The sequence below is a fragment of the Patiria miniata genome, unplaced genomic scaffold, assembly GCF_015706575.1.
Source record: "Patiria miniata isolate m_02_andy unplaced genomic scaffold, ASM1570657v1 HiC_scaffold_29, whole genome shotgun sequence".
Lineage (NCBI taxonomy): Eukaryota > Metazoa > Echinodermata > Asteroidea > Valvatida > Asterinidae > Patiria > Patiria miniata.
The window spans coordinates 24,490,296-24,514,336 of NW_024037068.1; the positions used below are offsets into that span (position 1 = coordinate 24,490,296).

The following is a 24,041-nucleotide window of genomic DNA, read 5'->3' on the forward strand; positions in this document are numbered from 1 at the left end:
GGGCTAAAATTTCAAGCTACCCCACTGGAAGTTTTACCCATGTTTAAATTTCTTTTTCACTTTTTATCTCTTACTGTTCAGTATCTTGGTCACATTTTCAAAATAATATTATAATATAATGATTAAGCTCACAAGTAATCACAGATAAACTATGACAACGAACAAACAGATGCCTTTGTCAAGAGATTTGTGACTGAATTGTGACTGACTTGTGCTTGACTTGCGACTGACTTGCGATTGACTTATAACTGACTTGTGACAGACTTGCAATTGACTTGTGACTGAGTTGAGACAGAATTGTGATTGACTTGTGATGGACTTGTGATGGACTTGTGATTGACTTGTGATGGACTTGTGACTGACTTGTGACTGTCTTGTGATTGACTTGTGATTGGATTGTGATTGGCTTTTGAAGACTGGCTGACAAACTATTAAGAAAACCCATGGTAAAAACAAAATGAACCAGAGTGTTTACCGTATGGGCAAGGATAGGAGTTGGTCACGTTGACCCCGTGGCTGGTGTCGTTGCCTTGCGGGGTGTCGGTCGTCGCCCCTTCCAGACAGACCACGCCCGCCTGGCAGATGCTGCAATTGGCACGGTCCGGCTCGTTGCCGTAGTAACCGGCCTGGCAGATCTCGCAGGTGTTGGCGAACGTGGAGCGGCGAGATCCGTCTTTCTCCCGGTAGCCCAGTGGGCATTTGACTGGAACTATACCTCCTGTGATTAGTTGAACAAAAAAAAATGTGAAAAAAAGTCTTTACTAAATTCTCAATGATTAACCATTGTTGCTTGTACCATATTGTATTACAATGTGTTTATCCCTTGATGAATGCATAAACCCAGTCAGTACTTGGGCAGTTTAGGGAAGTACAGGGAGCAACAGACAGGGCAGTATTGGGCACTACAAGGACTGATGTATTTAAGTAAAACGTAGGTCATTTTGACAGGCACTTCATTGCAACATTTGGCATCGCCCGTAATATTACGTACATGTATGTATATTAATTTCATACAACTGTCTACTTGGATAAGGTCACACAATGAATTCTACTAGACCCCTCCTTACCTGCACAGGGTTCAGTGTCGCAGTCCTCACCACAGTAGTGTCCCGCCGGGCAGGGCATGGGGTAGCTGGAGTTGACTGGGCAGTAGAAGCCAGCGGGGCACGGCACCTGGGTCAAGGAAGCGTTACAGTAGTATCCTAAATAGGGGGAAGAAAAGGAGGATCATGTCAGTGACATGAAACACAAGTTTAAATGCATGTAGGATTATTTGTATTTACCCTAAAAGTAACCCAACAAATTATTATGCAAATGCTTACTTGGATTATAGATACTAAATACTAAATGATACTAAACACCCTGTGAAATTATTCTGTCTGGCTTGCTGTCAGTCAGAAGAAATCATGAAATGTAGGTGATTTCCAACGATCAGTCAATTGACTGATTGTTGGAATAAAGAGTGCAATGGACCAAATTGTGTTTCGTGATCAATTGTGTTTCGTGTGCATGTTTTCTTTTTACTGTTTTCTCGAAAAGTGTAATATCCACAGGTTAGCTTTTGAACATTGTTCTTTGGAATTTGAGTGTTAATAATAATAATAATAACTGTATTTATATAGCGCTTTTGCCAGAGGATACAAAGCGCTGGGGGAGAATGCAACCAAAGACAGGTAAATGAAGTATATGAACATATGAGACCCATTATGAAGCACCTTTTTGCTAGGTGCTGCGGCGCATAATTGCTGCCACTGCCAGAAACACCGGGGCAAACCCCTCCTCTTAGCAACAAGTGTTACTGGGTTCTTTAACGTGCATTACACAACACACGGGACCTACGGCTTTACGTCCCATTCGAAGGACGAAGCAATAATGGTAAAGTGCCTTGCTCAAGAGTTCAAGCACCATGTTCCCAAGGTCAGGATTCGAACCCGTGTACCACGGCACACGAGTCGAACACCGTAACCATTGGACCACAGCGCCCCACAATTATTGTGTTATTATTGGAAATGAGCTACATGCATTAAAAGTACATAATTCTATATGTCTTTAAAGGTCCACTAGATGATACATACAGCTAGTGTGAATCACAATACAGTGTGCAGCAAGTGTTGGCCACTTGCCCATTCTGCGTTACAATTTTTACTGATTTCCAGTGAGTAATTTTTAGGGACTTACCCGGTTGGCAATCTCTCTGTTCCCATGATCCCTCGGGGCAGAACTGTCCTTCCAAGCACTCAATGCCATAGCTGCTGGCCGTGTCGTTGGGGCAGTAGAAGCCGGCCGGGCACACCCAGCATTCATCTTGACCTGAAGAACAATTGGAAAATGAAGTTGAGAAAATGAGTAAAGCTTTCCTCAAAAGTTACCTTTGGAGAAAATATATAGAAGAACTACATCAACGATTACTCTTTAAAATCTAGTTTATTTCATTTATATAAATGGGTGGTTTTATTGTTTATCAAATGCCACATTTTCGTGGACAATTTCTTTACACGATTTATTTTGAGAGCTTTCGTGAGGAATATTATCCATTTTTGCATGTTTAAAATCTGTAAAATATAAGCTAGTCAGTTACATGTACCTTGAAAAAATATATCATTACGTACACAATATTCCTAAAAGTGTAATGAGCTCAGTGTCAATGTTTGAATATTTGCAAATGCTAACATACTCAAAGTTCAAATAATTGAATGCTAAACTATTTGAACATGCACAGCATTAAAAAAGTCCATTCAGTTTAACTGCTAGTTAGCTACCTTTGAAAAATATATTGATACTTACACGATGTTCTTAATATTTCATTTTAGCTCAATGTCAATGTTCGAATGAACTCAAGTTTGAATAATTGATAAGTCCTGTCAGTAACATCTAGCAACTACCTTGGACAAATATATCGATACTTACACAATGTTCCTAATATTTCATATAGATCAATGTGGATGCTCAAATATTTAAATATTTGAACAAATACTGCAAAGTGGAATAATCATTAGAAAACAGCTGTTACTATACAGGTGAAAGGATTTCAAAAATACTATATTTCAAATATACCTCTTGCTGCCTGCGTGTCCCTGTAGGTTCCTGGAGGGCAGGGGATAGGCTCTGGGGTAGCTATAGGGCAGTAATAACCCAACGGACATGGACTGATTGTGAAGTCTGTCATGGCTGTTTACAAAACAGGAGAAATAAAGAATGATGTTGAAAAAAACTTTCAAATTGAAGTTGAAGAGATCTCAAAAACCAAAATATGAATCACAAATTGTATAACTACATGTATTCTGTGCGAAGGGGGCAGACCTAGTACAAGTTTTGGCTTCTTGACTGACCTCCCCATACTATTATTTCAAGTTCCGTAAAAGTTTTGCCCATGTAATTAACGTACCTTATAGTATGGAAATAAACCTGCAACCTGAAACAGGCAGTCCGACCATTACTGTCAGGGTTCCGGGGTCTTTATGAAAATAAAATTCCCTAGGTTTTCCCCGATAAGGAATTGCCAAAATTCCATGAGAAATATTTTCATTTAACAAGGTAGCTAGGAAGTCAAGAGGTGGTTGCAGCAAAGCAACTAAGATACTGATAATATTCACACCGCATGAACACTAGAAAGCCACCATAGCCAGTCAGTTACTGGACGCAACTGGGACACATGGCACAAGACGCACACACCAACGACTTTTTAATCAAAACATTTCACCCAATGAAAGGCCAAGCATGTACCTGGGTAGTTGCACCAATAGCCAGATGGGCATGGCATGCACGTGCTGGAATTGGTGGCCTGGGATTCGTCTGAGTAGGTCCGGTTCGGACAGGGCTTGGGATCCTCGTTAAACTCGCAGTAGTAACCTGGAAACAAGACAAAAAACAGAAAGCATTTTTTTTCATAAATGTTTTGCATTTAAAGAATAATATTACTTTGACGGTTAAGTGCTTTATATAAAAGAATGACATTATTCGTTGCATACATTCTTTGGCTGAATGTTGCGCTTCAAAAAAAAAAAAATGGGAAAAATTTCGAGATGAGACAATTTTCTCAAATGTTTGTGTTTCACTAGTAGATTAAATGCCAGTTTCTGAAATTTTTTTTGAATGTTCCATTAAGAACCTGAAGAAAAAAAAAAACGGCAAAAAAAACCCAAAATTAAAACAAGATGTGATTCAGCTTTTTATACCCATATTTAGCAAATTAAATCTGCTTGCATCAAAATTATTTCAGAGATTTATTGTCAGCCTGTTTTCAACATCTTTGATTACTTTATGAATCCTTAATCTCTTAACTTTAAATAATGTAAAGGTACCATTTTGAAAAGAAAATGAATTTCATAAAAATAAGTGTAACAGGGCCAGAATCATGCCACTCAAGATAAAGGCTTCAAAACAGAAAAACAATCCAAGACAGCTGACAGAATGAAGAAAACATGCTAAAAATAGCTAGGACGATGGCATTACACTTGACCTACTACATGTAAACAGTTGTCAAGAGATTAGTGAAACATTTTGATATGCGCATAAATGAATAAATCTGCATAAATGACAGCCCACCTGGAGTGCATGGCTCCGCCTTGATGCTGTCGAATGTGCAGATGTAGCCAGCCGGGCACTGGGTGCACTCCGCTGAGCTCTTGGCCCCTGGCTCCGTAATGACTTGGCCCGGTGAGCATGTGGACACATTCAGGGCACCTGGGAAAAGAGGAACAGCAAACCAATCAATTTAGCAGGTGTATAACATCAGGTTAAATATTGATGTGTTGTTAGACTGGAACCTGTTCTCATAAAATGAGAACAGGCAATGTCCTCTCAGGTTCTGAGACTCCATTGGTTGCTTGGCACCATGGTGATTCTATTCTCCCTCCTTTGTGGCCTGATTGGCCAAGTTATGAGATGGAGCTCACAATGAAAATATATTTTTGGAGCCGTGTTTGGACAATGTGCAGTGTTTAGCGTATTTCCAGCACATCCCTTCCCCTCAAATGCCACCTTTTAAACTTATTAAAAGGGAATATACAACATTTGCTTTTGCTGTAATTTTTCAGAAATGGATAGATTTGGGAGTTAATATTTTCTAGCAAATATTGTTACACTGACCTGTTTAAAGTGTTGTGTTCATAGATGCTGGAATAGCCAAGAACATTTTTTTTCTTTACCCAATTTTGGGATGCGTCAGACACAGAACTACTTTAAATCAAGACATTTTACCAAGTGTTCCCAAAAAATGTTTAAAAACTAAATTCTGTGAAAAGTTCTGAAACAGGTTCTCAAAAATATGTTTAATTAACAAACCAAAAAAACAGAAAAAAAACATGCAGCCAATCAAACATTTCAACGTACAATGTCAGCCAATCAAAATTAACAAACCTAGATTTTTGTTTTCAAATTGAGTTACCTTCTAAGCAATAGTAGCCAATAGGACATAGCTCTCCCATGACTGGATCCGATCCATCGGGGGTCGGGGTGTCAGCGCCAGCGTAGCAGATGAATCCTGCCGTGCAGGGTCCTGCAATCCTACCGCCTCGGCAGTAACTCCCTGAAGGAAGAAAGCACAAAAATCTTAACATCAAGTCAAAAAACCGATGGGGAACCGGTGTAGGAAGACAATGAAAGGAAAGTTGATCAGGGTGGGATTTGGACCCAGACACTGGTTAATGCTTCAGTGCTCTACAGAGGATTGTGTGATGCGATCTTCACAAGATAAAGAAAAATCTGCGTATTAACCCTTTCCTTACAATAGGCGACTTTAATCGATGAGGAAACCACACACAGAATTACCACAACCGGGCCTGGATTAGCCAACAGGCACAGTAGGTACTGTGCCTAGGGCCTACAAAAAAATGGGGGCCTACAACAAAATTGGGGGACTACGAATAATTTGAGGGCCTATGAAAATATCACATTTTGCCAACAGACTTTTTGAGCTACCATTTTGGACTTGCTTTCTTAGTACAGCTTAGCATCAACATGACATTGGTGCTGGTGCTAGTGCTGGTGCTGGTGCTGGTGTAGGGCCTAGGGCCTACAAGCACTTAATCCGGCTACGCCCGCAACGCAGATATATTCACCGCTTTTCAACAGGTTTGTTTTGCCTTACATACACAAACCAGATCCAGAAGCAGAGCTTATTATTAGAGTCCCCAGCCCCACACACCTGCAACCTGTACATCCCATAACGGGAGTTTGCTTGCAGTATTGATCCAGATCCAGATACATAAAACAGTGTGTTTTTTTTCATCATTCTTATGATGTAGATTACTCAGTGTTATCATTCCAAATGTATTTGGTCATGTTGTATAATAACTTGATAACTAGGACCCAATGAAAAAAACCAAAACAGGCACAACTTTCATATTTTTGCACACATGACCTTGATTTTTTACATCACATGAAAGACTGATATTCAAGGAACAAACTTTAAGGACAGCAATTGTGGTTTTCATCATTCCTTGACAGTGAACTGACCTGTGGAGCATTCGGTGCACTGCGTCCACTCCTTCAGCCCCCGGACGTCATCCATGGTGTAGGTGCCGTTAGGGCACGGCGTGGGTTCGACGGAGCCCTCAGGACAGTAGGAGTAAGCACTGCAGGGCTCGGGAGCGCTGGTGTTGACCATGCAGAAGAAACCTTCTGGGCAGACTTCACAGTTTGTCTCGGCCGTAGAGGGCTGGTACGTGCCTGGCAAGATTCGGAGAATTGAACATCTCAAATTAAATTACTAGAGTGCTAAAGCCTGCTTGGTGCATGTACGATGTTGTACAAATTTTAAAGAAAGGTCAAACACAGGGTTACTACTGATAAAAATAGCTGAAAACAGCTGAAAAAGGTGTAAAAAAGCTGGACTTGGAAATCTCCTATACTTTTGTACACAGCAAGTGAGGGAAAAAAGCTGAAATCAAAAACAAAAAAGCTGAAATCAGCTTTAAAGCTGAGATTTCACATCCCTGCAAACATTTAGTTCCTTATATTTTGTTGCATGTTTCTTTTACACGGTAAAAAGGAAAAGCAAAGGAAAGTAAGAAATGAAGCCAGCTGGAGCCCATTTATACACCTGGGTGGAGAGAGGCAATTGTAGTGCAGTGTCTTGCCCAAGGACACAAGCACAAGGAAGGAGAAGTTACTCTGCACCAGGGAACGAGAAGTTACCGCATACAACTCTGGTAGGATTCTTACCTGGGTCACAAGGCACTTGCAAGGACTTATGGACTTGAACTGACTACACCACTGATCGGATTCTTACCTGGGTCGCAGGCCACCGGCGTCGCCGTCTCATTCAGGCAGAATGACCCGGCCGGGCACTCGTAGCCAGCTGGTTCCGGTGAGTCAATCACAGCATCACTCGGGCAGTAGTAGCGCTCTGAGCAGATGCCCGTGGGCGCCGACAGGCCCGTGCCCTGGCAGAAATGACCCGCCTCGCACGGGACGCAGTCGTCAACGGATCTGCCACCCTCGTCAGGGTTCATGGTTCCGGGAGGACAGGGGCTGGCCGAGTGGGTGCCTGGAAGGGCACACAGAAAGCGGTAGTGGGTGAAATGAAAGGGATTTCTGAAATCTGGGCTGTGTTTTAGCTTTGGCTTTAGGCTTAAGCTCCATGATTTTAATCCTCCAACTTGACAGATTTTCAAAACTCTGTCAAATTTTGGCCGTCAGAAAAATATATTCATTGCAATTGCCCAGGCGTGCACACACGCACACATCCCATCGTGTATCAACCTCCAACCATGGACATCCTATTGTCCCTTTTTGTTTGTACTCAAACTTTTTAGAAAGACTCCCAAATGTTTTGTACACGATCTTAATAGCGGACGAATGCTGGGAATCGCGGACGACATTGTTCTCTTTTGTTCTCCGTCAGTTTTCATCCACGGTTTGAATGTCTGAACACACTCACAAGTTGACCTCCATATGCTAACGGTAAAATACTTTGGCTGCTATAGGCAGATAGTGAACTTAATACAAAAACTGTCGGGAAAAAAATTAATCTAGCGCAATCAACTTTGAGATGTCAGATGTGCTGAAATACAGGGGAAAATTTGCATTTTTACAAAATTTACATTTACAGGGGAAAATTTGACTGAGAATTTCCAATATGTACAGACAAAAATGGAAAATGCTCGGTAATGTCAGATCATAATTGCAATCTCTGTAATGACAGTGAATAAACACAAGAAACTTGTACTGACCATTCTCGCAGTAGTGACCGACTATGCAGGGCGCGTTGGTGCCGTCATCGGGGCTGGACGTGGCTGCACCGGACAGGCACAGGAATCCCGCGTCGCAGTCGCCCGTGGGCCAGGACAGAGCAGGCGTCTCGCAGAACATTCCCAGCAGGCATTGCTGGCACTCCGCTTCCTCTTTGAGCGAGAGCTGGTCACTGAAGGTACCTGGTGGGGTTCGAACCAACAGAACAAACTTTCAAAGTTTTGACCATGAATACTTCATATTAATGACAGAATGGATGTTGTGGTAACGTGATGTCAACTTTCAAACTGCTGAACTGCGTGTTTATCTCTTGAACAGGGTTCCAAGCTTTTTATTAAAAACAAATATTCTGTGAGTTTTCCCCGACATTTCCCTGAGAAATTTTTGAAAGTTCCATGAGAAATTTTTTCACGAGGTTGCTGTTAAGTCAAGAGGTGGTTGCAGCAAAGCAACTAAGATACTGATAATACACAGGCAACTTGTTGACAAGCGAGGGCCTCCCTTCTCCCATTACAGCCATCCATTCCTCAACAATATTGCAACTGAGTGGTAGCCTGTGCATAGAATGATTTCAATTCATTTCCATTTTCTGCAAAATGTATCAATCAAATGCACATGCACCAAAGTGACGAAATTTCCCCTTTTGGATCACTGTAATCTTCCTTGAGTTTTCCCGAGTTTTTGGTGTGTTTCCCATATTCCTGGAGTCTTCCCTGACTGGAAAGAATGGAAACTCATAATCAAATTTTCCCTGATTTCCAGAGTGGCTGGACACCTTGTTCTAAGATACCTTGTTGGTGACTGGATGCCTAAGGCCCGTCTCAATTCATATCCTGGACGAAATCCAGACAAGAAGTTGGTAGAATCATACACTTTGTCAAAAGTCCAGAAGAAGCTCTGCATTTGTCCCGGACATGTTCCAGTGAAATTTCCAGCAGCAACTACTTGACTCATAAATACTGATAACTTCATTGCAGGAAGACTGCATGAAAGTAATTCACACTCCTGCAACCTATACCAAATACAATGTCCGCAACTTGTCCGGAACCAGCCCCGGATATGAACTGAGGCGGGCCCTTACCTGGTTGACAAGACAGTCCGTTATCGTCCGTTCCTTCTGGACAGTAGTAGCCTACTGGGCACGGCAACGTAGTGTTCATTCCTTTCTCAGGACACGTAGATCCTAGGAAAAAAGAAGAAGTTACATATAAAAATATATTTGTAAAAGAATTTGCTTACACCCAGGATGGGTCTCTTCTGATCTTTCCCTAAAATGGCACTGTGTTTGAGAGGTTGTTCCATTTCAGTACACATAAATTGATTGTAACACGAAATCCGTTTCCTTCTTCCTTGTGAAATGGATTCTGCGTAGTGGTTTGTCACTGAAAAATGACTGAATAAACTCTTCTTTGAACAAGTTTGTTGCTGAATTTGAATTGACCTATTGCGGTAGAATCGTGTCAACGCAGCTTGTGAAATATTGTCCAATTACATGATAAATTATACAAATGGACGCGGAACGCACACAATCTGGGACAAAGGAACCTACTTTCTGGGCATGGCAGGCACGCCCCTAGACCGATATGTGGGGCGTATGTGCCCTTGTTGCAAGGTATCTCGCTGGGGGCTCCTGACTCGCAGTAGTGACCCACGGGGCAGATGTAACCCCTGATGCCGTCTGAGGGGTCAGGGATGTCCGAGCCCCCGGTGCAGATGTAGCCTGGGTCGCATGGAGGCGTCAAACCTGGGTCAAAAGAAAAATTGTCAAATTTTGATACGAATGGAAAGTTTGCATGGTGAGGATAACAGCAAGGTAAGTTTGCGGTGGCACCATGTAAAATCAATCTCTTTTGTTAGCTTTTGACGTTCTAAGAAAAACCAGTTTGGACTCAACATTTCTGACAGCATACTCTTACTGTCCATCTTCAGGAGACTGTTGTCAGCAGTGTCTTCTGACAACGGACAGAGTATGCTGTCAAAATGTTGAGTGCAAACCGGTTCTTCATCCCAAACTCACAAATGAGACTACTTTCACATGGTATCTCCGCAAAGTTACCTTCCTGTAATTTTTTTTTCTATTTCTTTGTCAATATGAAACATTTTGAGATAAGGCAGAAAACGCCAAAGGGAATTGAAGTCTCTCTCTTTTGAATTTATCTTGATTTTGAAGTTTCGTCCAGTCAACTTCACTAGAAACCAGATCACGTCAACAATTTGGGTTTTTTTTTAATGAAAAACATTTTGCAACATACATGTACAACCATTTTCATTAGCAACATTGGTCAGCCAATTTGTTCATTCCATTTCACTGCCTTTTTCTTCATATCAATCATAACTTAATTTCTCAAAAACAAAATCATTAAAACTACAAACTGTATTTGTATTGAAAATGGAAAATGCATCCTGTAACATGCAATTCCACCAGTCACATCAATTACATTCACTCAGATTCGTCGGGTGCACCATTAACGTGATACACAGTGTATCACGTAAGCAGGCGGGCTTGCCACAAAGTGACAAATCTCCTCATATGCAAGTACATCACCAGCAGACCTATACAGGACAGACCTATTCTTGCTGAGCAAAATACAAACTAATCTGTATGACATGTGTGTACCTGATGGTTTGTACGGTAAAAAACTCTTACCATTTTGAGAGCTGTTGACGTTGCAGTAGTGCCCGATTTCGCAGGGTGCGCAGTCTGTAACGTTCTTGTTGCCTAACCCAGATGATATGGTCCCTGCCGGGCATGGGGTAGGCTGGTAGCTACCATCCACACAGTAGCTACCCTCAGGACATTTATTGGGGTTGGGAACTGCGTCTCCCCCTTCACAGTAGTATCTGAAATCAAAAAAAAAGAAGTACACCTCAATTTTATAATACTTGGGTGCATGGGTGGAAAAGTGTTCGGGACAGTACAGGGAGTAACAGGCAGGGCAGTTTGAAAATATAGGGAGTAACATGCAGGTGGTTTGGGGTGATATTGGAATGTAACAGGCAGGGTGGTTTTGGGTGGTACAGGGAGTAACAGGCAGGGTGGTTTTGGGCGGTACAGGGAGTAACAGGCAGGGTGGTTTGGGGCAGTACAGGGAGTAACAGGCAGGGTGGTTTGGGGCGGTACTGTGGTACAGGGAGTAAAAGGCAGGGTGGTTTGGAGTGGTACAGGGAGTAACAGGCAGGGTGGTTTTGGGCAGTACAGGGAGTAACAGGCAGGGTGGTTTGGGGCAGTACTGGAAGTAACAGGCAGGGTGGTTTGGGGCAGTACTGGGAGTAACAGGCAGGTGGTTTGGGGTGGTACTGGGAGTAACGCAATGGGCAGTTTTTCGCAATACACGGACTAATGAGTTACACAGCTAAATGAAATTTACAAAACAACACTTTCGATGAATTTTTCAGCCTGACTAGTTCTAAACTTTCTAAAAATGAGATGTTTTAAAATCAGAGCTGCAGTCAATCCCTCACAAGTCAATCACAGGCCAAATCACAAGGGATGATTAACAACAAACAAATTCCTCTACAAATGTTCATTAGAATAGTTTGTAAGTTGACTTGAGACTTAAATATTTGTGAGGCGTTGGCTGCAAATCTGGGTTACTTGTTGCCGCTTGTATCCTTCTCTTACCCTGCATAGCACGGCAACTCTGATGCGCTGGATCCCGCCAGACAGTAGAAGCCAGCTAGGCAGGGCTCGCACCAACTCTCGTTGATGGCGTTGGTCAGGTTACTGAAGGTACCCGCGGGGCATGGGTATTCATTGGCCCGCTGGGTGCCTGGCGGGCAGTAGTAGCCGGTCGGGCAGTCCGAGGCATTGAGGTGGACCACAGCAGCCTCAGTGTTATCGCAGAAGTAACCTTTAGTGTAAAGGACATGAATGTCTCATTTAACAAGGGAATAATAATGTGATGGACATTATACATATGGTTTAAAACCAGTTAGGGGCCTGGCCACTGAAAATGACCCAAGCCAAAGGCAAGGGTTTTCATTGTTTGCCAGGCCCTTAACAGATCAAAAACCATAAACAAAAGCAAAAAAATTGACAAACTCCCATGGTTTCTTCTACCATTTCACTCCATATTCTTCTGGGCTTTTCCTCCCACCTCTAAAACTGTAACTTCTTCTCATTGTCTTCTCTCCACAGGTTTCTTCAGGCTTGCGAGCTACAGTGCCTAGGGCGCTTTTGAGGAATCCTTGGTTTCATTACCAGAAATGATTAATAATAATAATAAAAATAATAATATTGAGGCCATTTTTATGCTGCACATGGAACACTGTACGTTGAACGTGCAGTGTGATCAACATCACCTTATATAGAGATAACATCAGCGGTTCTCAAGCAGTATGTACTGCATGCAAGCGGCACGGAGTGCGGAGTCTTGTGACCACTTTTAAGCACCCCCATTTAAACACTGAGTGGTGTCTAAATGGCGTCCGGTTCAGACATCGTTAGGTTTCACTCTCAATTCAAAACGACACATGAAACAAAATTTTGGTAATTAAAAATCATGCCGTTAGAGCGCTAGTAGTCAATCCAGTCACGTTTCTTTATGAAACTTACGACGCCCAACACCACAGATTCCGATACTAAACAAAGAAAGAAATACACAGACAAAGAGCCAATCTTATTACCTTCTTCACACAGCAGGCAGTCAGACTTCCCTTCTTCATCTTGATACGTGCCGTTGTTACACCGTTCAGGGTTGGTGAAGTTGTCCTTGCAGAAGTGACCCGCCGTGCACAGGTAGTCTGCCGGGGTAGGGGTGTTCTGACCAGGGGGGCAGTAGTAGCCTATCCAGAAGAAAAAAGAAAGCTTTGTTCGTAATCATCTTGGTTAAGGCTGGCAATTTCACACACATGCGCCTATGGAAGTTTAAATATATGTGAGACTGACGGCTGTAACAAAGTATTTCAGTTGTGGCCATATTCGGTTCAGCGATTTAAATGAATTGTTATTATTGGATATTGGGAAATGAATATTGTAGCTGAAGAAAAGAAATGGTGAAGGCCAACTTGTTCATTCATATGATTTATTCTTTTGTTTTCATTTCCTGAATTTTTATTAAATCATTTCTTGCAAGAAGTGGAAGTTGCACAAATTGCAAACTACAGTTGTTATAGTTTGTCTTAAACCCCATGTCTACTAATATCCACAGAAATATTCCATGAAATTTCATGAAATTTAAGTATTCAAAAATTGAATTACTTGAAGTGATAGAACCTACCAGCCGAGCATACGCCGCTCGTGGTTGAAGCACCGATCTCGTTACAGTAGAACCCAGCCTGGCAAGGCAGGCAATCCTCCGGACCATCCTGCCCCGTGGCCGGGTTATAAGTGCCATTGGAGCAGGGTACGGGGACGCTGGTCTCCAAATGGCAGTACCGGCCAACCGGACACTCCCGCTCCTCGGGACTGGAGGAGCCCTCGGGGCAGTAGAAGCCAGGGCTGCACTGGCCCGAGGGTGTGGACAGGCCCGTGGTGTTGCAGTGCCAGCCCGGGTCGCAGGGCTGGGGCTGGGCTGAGCCGCCAGGGCAGTAGTCGCCTGGTTGGCACTCGCCACCATTCATAATTGGCTGAAAATAAAAAAAAAAATCAGAATTTTTAACCCATTAGTCCCTGCACATATTCATGAAAGCATATGATAGCTTTCCTTTCTGTTTTTACAAATCGTAATTAACAGCTCTAAAATACTGAAATAAGATTAGATTTTCAAATAAAATATGCGACCAAATGCCACAAAATTTGTCTTTCAGTAGTACCCAAACTGACCTTCCTGTTACTCCCTGTTCAGCCCCAAACTGCCCGAGAACTGTAGAGTTTTATGGAATTCTGAGGGAATACAGTGTAATACAATGTAGTAAAGGTGCTAATGGGCTAGACCTTTTAGAGTCATTAATCCTTCTATAGTCCATAATTTTGTACTCTACCTTGAATATTGGGTGATTTGTTTAAAGTAAAAGAAAGGATTAACCCCTCCCCCCCAAATAAATCTTCACGGTCATATTTACTGTTAGTTTCTCACATGAATTGAACACTTTTTTCATTTAATTTCATTCAGCCTATGATTCAGTTTGATCTACTGTTGCACGTCAGCATTAAGCCTCGCCTCAATTAATATCCGGGAATGATTTTTCCAGACAACTTGTGGACATTGCATCAGATATAAGTTGCCGGGTTCTGAACAACTTCCCACAATCTTTGCTGCAATGAAGGTACCAGTATTGGAGACTCAAGCAGTTGTTGATGACAATTTCCTCTGAACACGGCATTGACAAATGCAGAGCTTCTTCCAGACAAAGTGAATGATTCTACCCGCACCTTGTCCGGAACTCGACCCAGATATGAACTGAGACGGACCCTTTAACTTATGACAATTCTTCCTGATCACACGTCACAAGTAACTCCTTTTGTTACGTTGGATCAGTATGGATCCTCCAACTTACCATAGTTTCGTTGGCACCTCCCGAACAGTAGAAGCCAGGGCTGCACTGCGCCGTCGGGTAGCTGTTCCCGTACCCCTCGCAGAACCATCCCCCGGTGCAAGCCACACAGGCCTCGGGGCCCTTCTGCAGGGTCAGATTGTTGAAGGTTCCTGGCAGGCAGGGGTAGGCGTACGGGTCCGGGGTGTTGAGAGGGCAGTAGTAGCCCGTGGGACAGTCGTTGGGGGTGTAGTCGGTGGTGTTGAGGTAGCAGTAGTAGCTCTCTGGGCAGGGCAGGCAGGAGGACTGCTGGACTTGGTCTTGGTAGGTGCCGGCCTCGCAACCTGGGGAGAAGGAAAAGCTTGAATTCTTTTTCTGATCTGAAGACAGGCTAGAGGATTTTACACTATTGCCTCGCCTAGCCTGGTTGAAATCAACACGGGTCCACCTTGAGAAGAACCAGTCCTAAAGTAAACAGGAAGGCAAGGCATAAAGTTCAAACTTACATCAGTCTGTACATGAGTCAGCTGGTGATTTGGGATTTTTTTACCAGGGAAATGCCTCTCAACCTTGGTCCTGACCAGAGCTGAATTTTACCCATGTAGAGTGCCAACATGGTACAAGCCGAGCTGGATTCTTGCTAGTGTGAAAGGGGTTCTCTCCGTATTAGACCCAGGTGGAACATGGACATTTTGGATAGTGTGAACATTTAGTGTTAACCCTAAAGAGAGAAGTTATTTACTGTGGAATTACTGCAAAGATTCCAGAGTTTAAATATGTTTGAATCCCAAGACATAAATGCAAACGACATTTTTTTCACTAGGTTTGGTTTCAATGCACAGTACAAGAAGCATTGAAAGCTGAATTAAAAACAACTATATTCCTAATCAAAGCCTCTTTTCACTCATTGAAAAAAAAACAAAAAATAGAATAATAACCAAAAAAGTAAGTGGTTGTCCCTTACCAGTAGGGTATTCAGACCCCTGTTCACAGAAGTGGCCTTTCGGGCACACGTCACCGATGATCGGATGCACGGTACCCGTCGGGCACTGGTCTCCACCCAACATGACAGGATCGGGCTTGTCTACCCCAGACACGCAGTAGAAGCCCGCATCGCACTCTGCCGAAGGCGCCGTCAGGTTCACGTTTTGGCAGTACATGCCGGCATCGCAGGGTGTGCACTCCACAGCCGCGGCTAGGCCATCTGATTGGCCGTAGGTGCCAGCCGGGCAGGGCTGGTGGTCATGCCCAGTGCCGTTGGGACAGTAGAATCCCCGTGGGCAGCGGTGGTAGCTTGTTGAGCCATCGCCCTCCACGACCAATTCAGGGATGCAGTAATATCCTGGGGAAGAGATAGTCGTAACATAAGGCAATCTCTGAATTATTTGGCCATGGCTTACAATTACACAGGCATTTATGAAACTCTGGCCTCATCTTCAGCTGTGTCTTTGTCTCCAGCCAAAGTTTGTTAAGAATCCTACCACATTAAAACCCAATAAAAGCGCAGCAACCTTTGCCCATGAGTGACAAAATTTAGTGTCTCTACCATTGTCCACAGTAGAAAACTGACCACTAATTGTACCGGCATCTGTCAATTCAAGGAATTTAAATCATGAATCTGAAGTCTGGCGCTGATGCTAGAGAAGAAACCAAGCATTCGTACTTACCTTCTGGGCAGATGGAGCACTCAGCAGCGCCCTCGTAGTCCACATAGGTACCAGCTGGGCAGTCCTGGGGCTCAGCGCTCTGTTGAGGGCAGTGTTTCCCCTCTGGGCATATCACCTGGGTGGGTGCGTCGGACCTAGGGGGGCAATAGTAGCCAGGGTCACAGGGACCCGTCACCTCCATATTGGCTGCAAAGAGGGTAGAAATATGGATTTGTTATTTTGGTTGGTTTATTTTTTTGTGGTATTTGTGTTTTGCACACAATATGTGAAACGTACATGTATCTTTAGTAACTTTCATGACCTCTATAAGTGCACAGAAGTACTATAAGATATTTGACAGAAATGGAAAGGTTTTCCGAATTTCTTTTCAGAGAGAAATGGAAAGTTGTTATTGTTCTAGTAACATCAAACCAAAATCATTCTGTATTTTGACTCCATTAAATGCGAAAGTATTTCTGACAAAGGCTTGGTATATGTTTTAACTCAACAACAAATGATACATTGAAACAGGGTCTGATGTGTAAAATATTTTGCAACATCTTTCTCAACGCTGGTAAATCCAGACCTAAAACATCGAAAATTGTATATTTCAGGTCATTATTTGTTTGGACAAATTTACCAGTTCCTTCACAGTAGAAGCCAGCCGTGCAATCTAAGCATTCGGACGCTACGGCCAGACCGGTTACATTGGAGAATGTTCCACTGGGGCATGGGTCAGGGTTGAATGTGGTCCCCTCACAGTAGTACCCCTCTGGACAAATGGTCTGGTCCGGGCGGGTCGAGGACTCGTTGCAGTAAAAGCGGGGCAAGCAGGGTCCGCTGACTTCAGTTTGAGCTGCGGTCCGAAAAAGAGGAGTAATATCAGTTCACAATTTCAATGCACAGTTTCAAAATCCCAAGATGACTGCAGCAAACTTCAAAATACTTTATACTTATTCCCCCTGTTCATCGGGCCATCACGAGACCACGCGGTAGCCAAATTTTATCAGCGAACATTTTGGTCCTCTATCCTCACGTGTACCCATTCATACTCCTGGGTGGAGAGAGGCAATTGTAGTTAAGTGTTTTGCCCAAGGGCACAAACACCATGTTCCTGGCAGGGTTCGAACCTACACACCATGGTACATGAGTCAAACACCATAACCACTGGACCATGGCATTCTACGGACCATGGCATTCTAAGTTATAGCATAGCGACTCAAAATGGAACAATTTACTGACTTATCGTGATTGTTGTGGGCCCATTAGTGTCCAACTTATCAGGATTGATACAGCTTTTGTTTCGAAGGATTATCTTTTTTATCCATGAAACTTTTGGGAGCTGCTGCACAATTCAAAAGAAAGTCAAACAAACTGATTTTCAAATAGCAGAGGAAGGTGATTCAACGACTGTTTCATCATCGAACAGAAATGCTACACAAACAGACATCCAAAAAGCTGTTATTACCATTGTCCAGGATGTTTGAATTATTTACTGTAAACTGTTGCACAGCTACACCAAATTTTGTGGAATCGATAGCAAGTTTATTGCTCAACTGTGTGACAACTTTGTTGCGTTAAACCTACGCATGACGTAAGCCACGCACTGATTCGAGAAATTAGATGCAGGAACGTCCAGTCCTCTGATAGAGGCTAAAGTAGAAAATATCTGTTTGGTTTCTAATGCCAGAGGTGAAGCCAAAGTGGATAACAAAACCTGAGTTTGATAAAAACATGTGTGTGGTTTCATACCAGTGGAATTGCAGAAGTAGCCAGCCGTGCAATTGAGGCATTCCTCTACCATCTTCAGCTTGGTGGCCGGGCTGAACATCCCCTCTGGGCAGGCGTCTGGTTCCACGGTACCCTCCATGCAGTAATAACCAGCAGGGCATTCATCGTTCAGGGGGCCTGGTGAATGAATGAATGAATAACTTATGAATAATGATAATGAATGATGAATAATTCATGAGTTTGTGTGGTTCATTAGTACCCTCAATAACCAGCAGAATATTCATTGACAAATACCCTTTATGAATTAATGAATATTACAGACATGTAACTGGGACGTAACAAAACAAAAGCGGACATTCTAAGCTTTACGAGACTCTACACATTGTTTTTCAATATTTTTAATGGCATAACTGTGAAGTGAGAAACGAGAAAATAAGCTGATCTGAGGAAACGCTGCATGCCTGTTTTAATAAATGACTTGACAAATTTTTAAAAAATCATGATGAACAAGTTAAGACACTTCATGCTACAAAATTCCTGGACAAGATTTTTCATTAAAATGGTACAAATTTCTTTGAGGATTTGATTTGATGGAACTTTTGAATAAATTCCCCCGTTATCTGATTGGTGGGTGGTTGATCACGTGTCATTGAATTATTTGTCCAAACCCGCGGCCTGGCCACACGGCAAAAGAAGAAGTAGAGGGCATTGTATAAAACAAATAATGAATTTTCACATTCATGCAACGGAAATATGATACCATTCGGTCTACTCATCAAACTATTCTGGCCATTGCACTCATAAACATTCGGGGTTTTTTGTATACTATTACAGGCAGCAACAATGGGACAAAAGCTTGCAATAGTCCCCAAAAACATTTGGGGAAAAGTGGCATTGTTGATTTTTCAAAAGCCTGTTATGCACCACAACCACAACCTAACCATTTCTAAAAATAAACATCAGATTAAAGGCTTACAATTAGTCCTTGTTGATTAGCAGGGGCTATAGTAAGAAAGTGCCTTGAGTATAGAACTGGAGGCCACATGTTCATTGGAAGGATGGCATAATATTGTCATTGTTCAGGATGAATTATTCATGAGCATGCATATTCATACCATCGGTGGGCGTGGTGATGTTGGCACCCTTTCTGCAGTAGTACCCAGCCTCGCAGGGCCTGTTGGGATAGACCAGGCCTGGCTCATCGCAAGCCATCCCTGGCAGGCACGGTGTGCAGTCAGGTTCACTCATTAATCCTAAGGAAAGAAATGGCCCAATTTCACATGATTTATTGATCAATCTATCTATCTAGTAACTTCTTGAAACCGGAGGTTGGCTGCTCTGGATCACCATTATGCTCCATCTCTGGCCAAATGGAATAAATCTTTCACCGACACTTTGGTCCATTCTTTGATAAACATTCAATTAAATCAATTTCAAATATTTATCTGAGGTGTTTGATTGGTGTGTCAAATCTGAAAAAAGGCAGGTGAATCACTGCCTTGATTAAATGCAAATCTAAGCTGTGTTATCACATGTTTATTTCAATTTGGAACATTTATTTCCTCTTTTATGGTAAAAATCAAATATACAAGTCGAGGCTTTCACAAGTCCTCGCAAGTTCACCACAAGTCATCCAGTCCCAAGTCAAGTCACAAGCTACTCAAATAAATTGTGATAAAAATCATGTCTTTGTTAATGTTCATCCACAGTTACTAATGACTGGACTTGTGATTTCATTGTGACTGGACTTGTGATGGACTTGACTACAACACTCTCCAAATGGCATAGCTTGTAAAAGGTGATCCATCGCAAGGACAGATAGACAATTTAATACTAACAAAGATAGATAACAGATATTACACTTAAGTATTTCAGGATACAACCAAGAGGCTTACAGAAATGTTTGAGTGAGATAAACGGTATATCCTACCTGTCAGATTGTTGAATGTGCCGTAAGGGCAGGCGAACTCCTCCGCGTATGTCGTCCCATTCGGGCAGTAATAACCACTTGGGCAGACGTAGGAACCGTACCACACCACAGGCCCAATGGTGGCGTTACAGTAATGCCCCGCCGGGCAGGTCTTGCAATCCCACCGTCCCAATGTGTCCTGGTAGGTTCCAGACGGGCAGGGTTCAGGATCGCCATACCCCTCCCCGCAGAAGTAACCCTGGGGACAGGTGTAGTCAGCAGGGGTGGCTGTGACCTGACCCTCAGGGCAGTAGAAGCCTCTCTGGCAGGTAGCCGTTGGGGTGGGGAGACCCTCCCGATGGCAGTACATCCCCTTGGTGCAGATCTTGCAGCTGGTGTTGGCGCTTTGCTCCGTGGCGTCGAGGTAGTAACCGATCAGGCAGGGCGTGGGCTCCCAGGAACCCACGGGGCAGTAGTGGCCCTGGGGGCAGACGTTGCCTGTGACGTTGTCGGTGGGGTTGCTGATGGAGGCCCTCAGGGTGCAGTAGTAACCTAAATTAAGATAATCAATCAAGAGTAAATATTATTTGCATTGTTAGGAAAATAATAATTTAACATTTCTTTCTTTCTATATTCTCTTCTCACTCTGTGTTAAGGGGGAGTGTGGCCTAATGGCTAGGGTTCATGACTCATGATCAGAGGGTCAGGGGTTCCAATCTTGCTGCTGGCCGCATGTTGTGTCCTTGGGCAAGCCACTCTACCCCCACTTGCCTCTCTCCACCCTGGAGTACAAATGAGTACCGGCATTAGCTGGGGAGTAACCAGAAATAGACTTGCATTCCATCCAGGGGGAATAGAAATATTCTCAGTCCTGTCACGCCAATGATACGGGGGATAAACACCAGCTTGACGGCACGTGACAGACTTGTTCTCACTTACCCTGTGAGCATTCCAGATGAGGCGCGGATAGCCCCGCCCTCTCACAGTAGTACCCAGGGTCACAGGGGATGGGGTTCTCAATGCCCCCTGGGCAGTACTCCCCTGGGTCACACCGACCCCCGATGGATGGGTCTGTTGGGGTTGAACTAGAGGCGCCTTGGATGCAATACCATCCATCACTGTGGGAAGAAGAGAGACATTATTACATCTCATGCATATTTATGAGCCAATACTTATTTATGAGCCAATACACTCTTTCATTGGTCAATGTTGCAATGCACCCACTGAAGCCCAGCCCATTGGTTGTGCTTTCCAGTTGTTCCATATTAAAGATCGTTCCAACTATGCATCCAAAGCAAACTGTAAGTTTGTAAGTGGTACATTACTCAAACTTTACAACAGACAAAACACACAATGTGTAAATTATTATCTGTTAGTGTAAATTTCTAAAACATTTAACAACAGACAAAATTCACTCTGTGTGTTATACATGTTCACTTTTGCTGGACAAGTGAACATATTCTGTTTTTAATGAAGAACTGTCATTAATTCAAACTTTCTATCAGAATTATTAAATGACTTTTAAACAACTTACTCAATGAAAGCCATATCACAGAATTATTTTGTTCTTATCAGATGACATGTCATGTAACACTCAGTCAATGCCAGTATGCAGCCTATTAAAGGATCATTTTCAACTTTTCGATCAAATGTTTGGTTTGCATAAGAAATATGAAGAGCATGCTTGTTCCTACTCATGTTGTGTTCAAAAGATTTGAAATTGAAATATATGTATAATATATTTCCATTTCCAATCTTTTTAGAACGTGTTCATAAAAGATTCATATCTTTCATATTGCAGATTCTGTAGGCCTACCTGCAGTTGGATGTGGGTGCGTCATTGCCTGTACCCATGCAGTAGGATCCGGCCGTACATGCTACGCAGGCCCCGTCATCAATCTGTTGGGGTTTGTCATTGAACGTCCCTGGTGGGCAGGGGAACTCATTGGACATGGTGGTGCCATTGGGACAGTAGTGGCCGGTCGGGCAGATGTTGTCAACGTAGTCGGTGGAATTGGCCAGGCAGAAGAAGCCTGGGAAAAAAATTTGAAAGAATTTTGAAAAGAAAGATTTGGTTTTTGTTATTGAACGATTTTTAAGGGAAAACACGATTTTAAAGGAAATTGTCTCATGCCATTATGTAAAGACTCGAGTCCCAACGGGTAACTAACTCGACTCGACTCAAGTCACTGCAAGCAAATATTTAAATATTGCCAGCCTAGGGAGTTAACCAAATCTTGCGAGCTTAGCAAAGCTTGTAAATAAATTGGCAAAAGAAAGTGAATTCCTGCTTACCTTCGGGGCACACTTTGCAACTCCCTTGTCCCTCCTGGTCCTGGTATTCTCCAGCCTCACAGCCAATCGGCAGCACGGTCCCCATGGGGCACCGGTAGCCCCTCGGGCACACCCCACCGACCCCTGTGTGACCCCCAAGGATCGGGCAGGTCGCCGGGTAGGTCTCGTTCTCCGAGGGGTTGTTTGGGTTGGCGCGGTCCACACCCGAGTCGCACCAGTAACCCTCGTCGCAGAGGTGGCTGTAGGAAGTGGCCGCGTTGTCGGGACAGTTGTAGCCGCCCGGGCAGTCTGTGCACTGCTGCACCTGTTAGTCGCAAGGTGAAATCGGTTTGTGAGGTGTGAAATCTGCTTTAAGTTTCTCCAGCGTTGCATGACTTATACTTCACTATGAGCAACAAGATTAGTTGAGCTGCATTTGAAAGTTTTCATTCAGGACATGTTTCCTTGGCTCAATGGCTTAGTCAGTCAGTGAAAAATAGCCTGTCCCAACTGGTTCAGCAATACTCGATCCCACATCCCATTGAGCTTACAAATGTGTTTATTATTTTGTTAAATTTTTTGTTAAATTTTTTTTCTAAGGCATATACATGAAGGATCATTTCGTTCGTTTCCAATTACAACACCACTCAAAACCCAATTATTATAGTAAGCCAGACAGAATAATTTCACAGGGTGTTTGGTACCAGTATGATCTTAATCCAAGTAAGGTTTTTGATAATATTTTGGTAGGTTGCTTTTCTGATGAATGCAAATGATCCTAGAGCAGGATGGCATAAAATGCTGTATCTGTAGAAAATGGCATCCAACTTTTGAAGCTGATTTTTTAGATGAATGCAATAACATTGAACATTGACAGTTAACTGCCAAACCAACTACAAATTTTTTTTTCCATTCTTTGAACGAAGATTCAATTCATTTATTTATAAATTTATTTATATTTTATCTTTTTGCATTTGTATTTCTCTTTAATTTCAACATTTTGACCCCAAACCCTCTACCTATCTCTCTTTCCGAAAACATATATCCTTCACAAAAGATCAACAAAGGAAGGAATGGGCAAATACCACAGGATATTAAGAAGACCAAGAGTTCAGACTAATTTGTACTGTGTTACCTTGTACAAGTTGGTCTGGTTGCTGTATGTACCAGCCGGGCAGGCACTCCAGTCCAGACCGGTGCCATTGGTGCAGAAGTAACCAGCAGGGCAGTCCGCGATGCCTGGCTGCAGGTCTGGGTTCCCGATTGTCTCATTCTCTGGCAGGCAGTAGAAGCTGTCATAAGATAATATAAGAAATTTGAACTCAAAATTTATGATTGGGAAGGGAAAAAAAGTAAATATATAAAGGAACAGTTCAACAAGGACAGACACACAGATAGGAAACAACAGATTCCTTGTTGTCCTCGGGAGTTCATCTTTTGTTGGAAACGGTCCTCAAACTCAAATCTGTATGCTTACTCAATGGGAGAGTGTTATACAGGGTGGATAAAAAAAAACGAAACCGAGATATTATTGCTAATTGGAACAGAAGTAGGGCACATGTGAATCAAAGGGAGATATCCTCTGTTAGGGTTGAATCTCCTCTTTAAAATGACACCCTGATCATGTCCTTACATTCACGGTTGAAAGAACAGTGACCAATTGTATGCAACGGTCCATTTAGAGGCTTGCACCACTTTTCATCGTGAAATCACTTTTTTCCCACCTGCCTTGATTGGCAACCATAGCCTTTCACTCTGTGACAAATGACACCACAAAAACCACAATTGAAAAGTGGCGCAAGTTTCTAAATAGACCCTTTCACAAAATTGGTCACTGCTCAGTCAACTGTGAAAGTAATAACATGATCAGGGTG

General features: G+C 42.9%; 1 protein-coding gene across 1 annotated transcript in view; it reads right to left on the reverse strand.

The window, feature by feature from the left end:
* LOC119735298 overlaps positions 1-24,041 on the reverse strand; it is a 148,264-nt gene that overhangs the window by 41,524 nt on the left and 82,699 nt on the right. The window contains exons 83-109 of the mRNA XM_038208997.1: positions 23,303-23,459; positions 22,189-22,492; positions 21,710-21,926; positions 20,833-21,011; positions 19,915-20,445; positions 19,100-19,237; positions 18,006-18,161; positions 16,894-17,109; positions 16,275-16,460; positions 15,572-15,949; positions 14,632-14,951; positions 13,413-13,761; positions 12,820-12,978; positions 11,816-12,044; positions 10,841-11,034; positions 9,743-9,937; positions 9,275-9,376; positions 8,175-8,375; positions 7,232-7,489; positions 6,457-6,669; positions 5,387-5,527; positions 4,546-4,683; positions 3,724-3,849; positions 3,055-3,168; positions 2,179-2,310; positions 1,068-1,202; positions 476-718 (exon numbers count right to left, since the gene is read on the reverse strand). Of these exons, the coding sequence (XP_038064925.1) occupies positions 476-718; positions 1,068-1,202; positions 2,179-2,310; positions 3,055-3,168; positions 3,724-3,849; positions 4,546-4,683; positions 5,387-5,527; positions 6,457-6,669; positions 7,232-7,489; positions 8,175-8,375; positions 9,275-9,376; positions 9,743-9,937; positions 10,841-11,034; positions 11,816-12,044; positions 12,820-12,978; positions 13,413-13,761; positions 14,632-14,951; positions 15,572-15,949; positions 16,275-16,460; positions 16,894-17,109; positions 18,006-18,161; positions 19,100-19,237; positions 19,915-20,445; positions 20,833-21,011; positions 21,710-21,926; positions 22,189-22,492; positions 23,303-23,459 (5,711 nt within the window). The remainder of the gene's footprint in view (positions 1-475; positions 719-1,067; positions 1,203-2,178; positions 2,311-3,054; positions 3,169-3,723; positions 3,850-4,545; positions 4,684-5,386; positions 5,528-6,456; positions 6,670-7,231; positions 7,490-8,174; positions 8,376-9,274; positions 9,377-9,742; positions 9,938-10,840; positions 11,035-11,815; positions 12,045-12,819; positions 12,979-13,412; positions 13,762-14,631; positions 14,952-15,571; positions 15,950-16,274; positions 16,461-16,893; positions 17,110-18,005; positions 18,162-19,099; positions 19,238-19,914; positions 20,446-20,832; positions 21,012-21,709; positions 21,927-22,188; positions 22,493-23,302; positions 23,460-24,041) is intronic.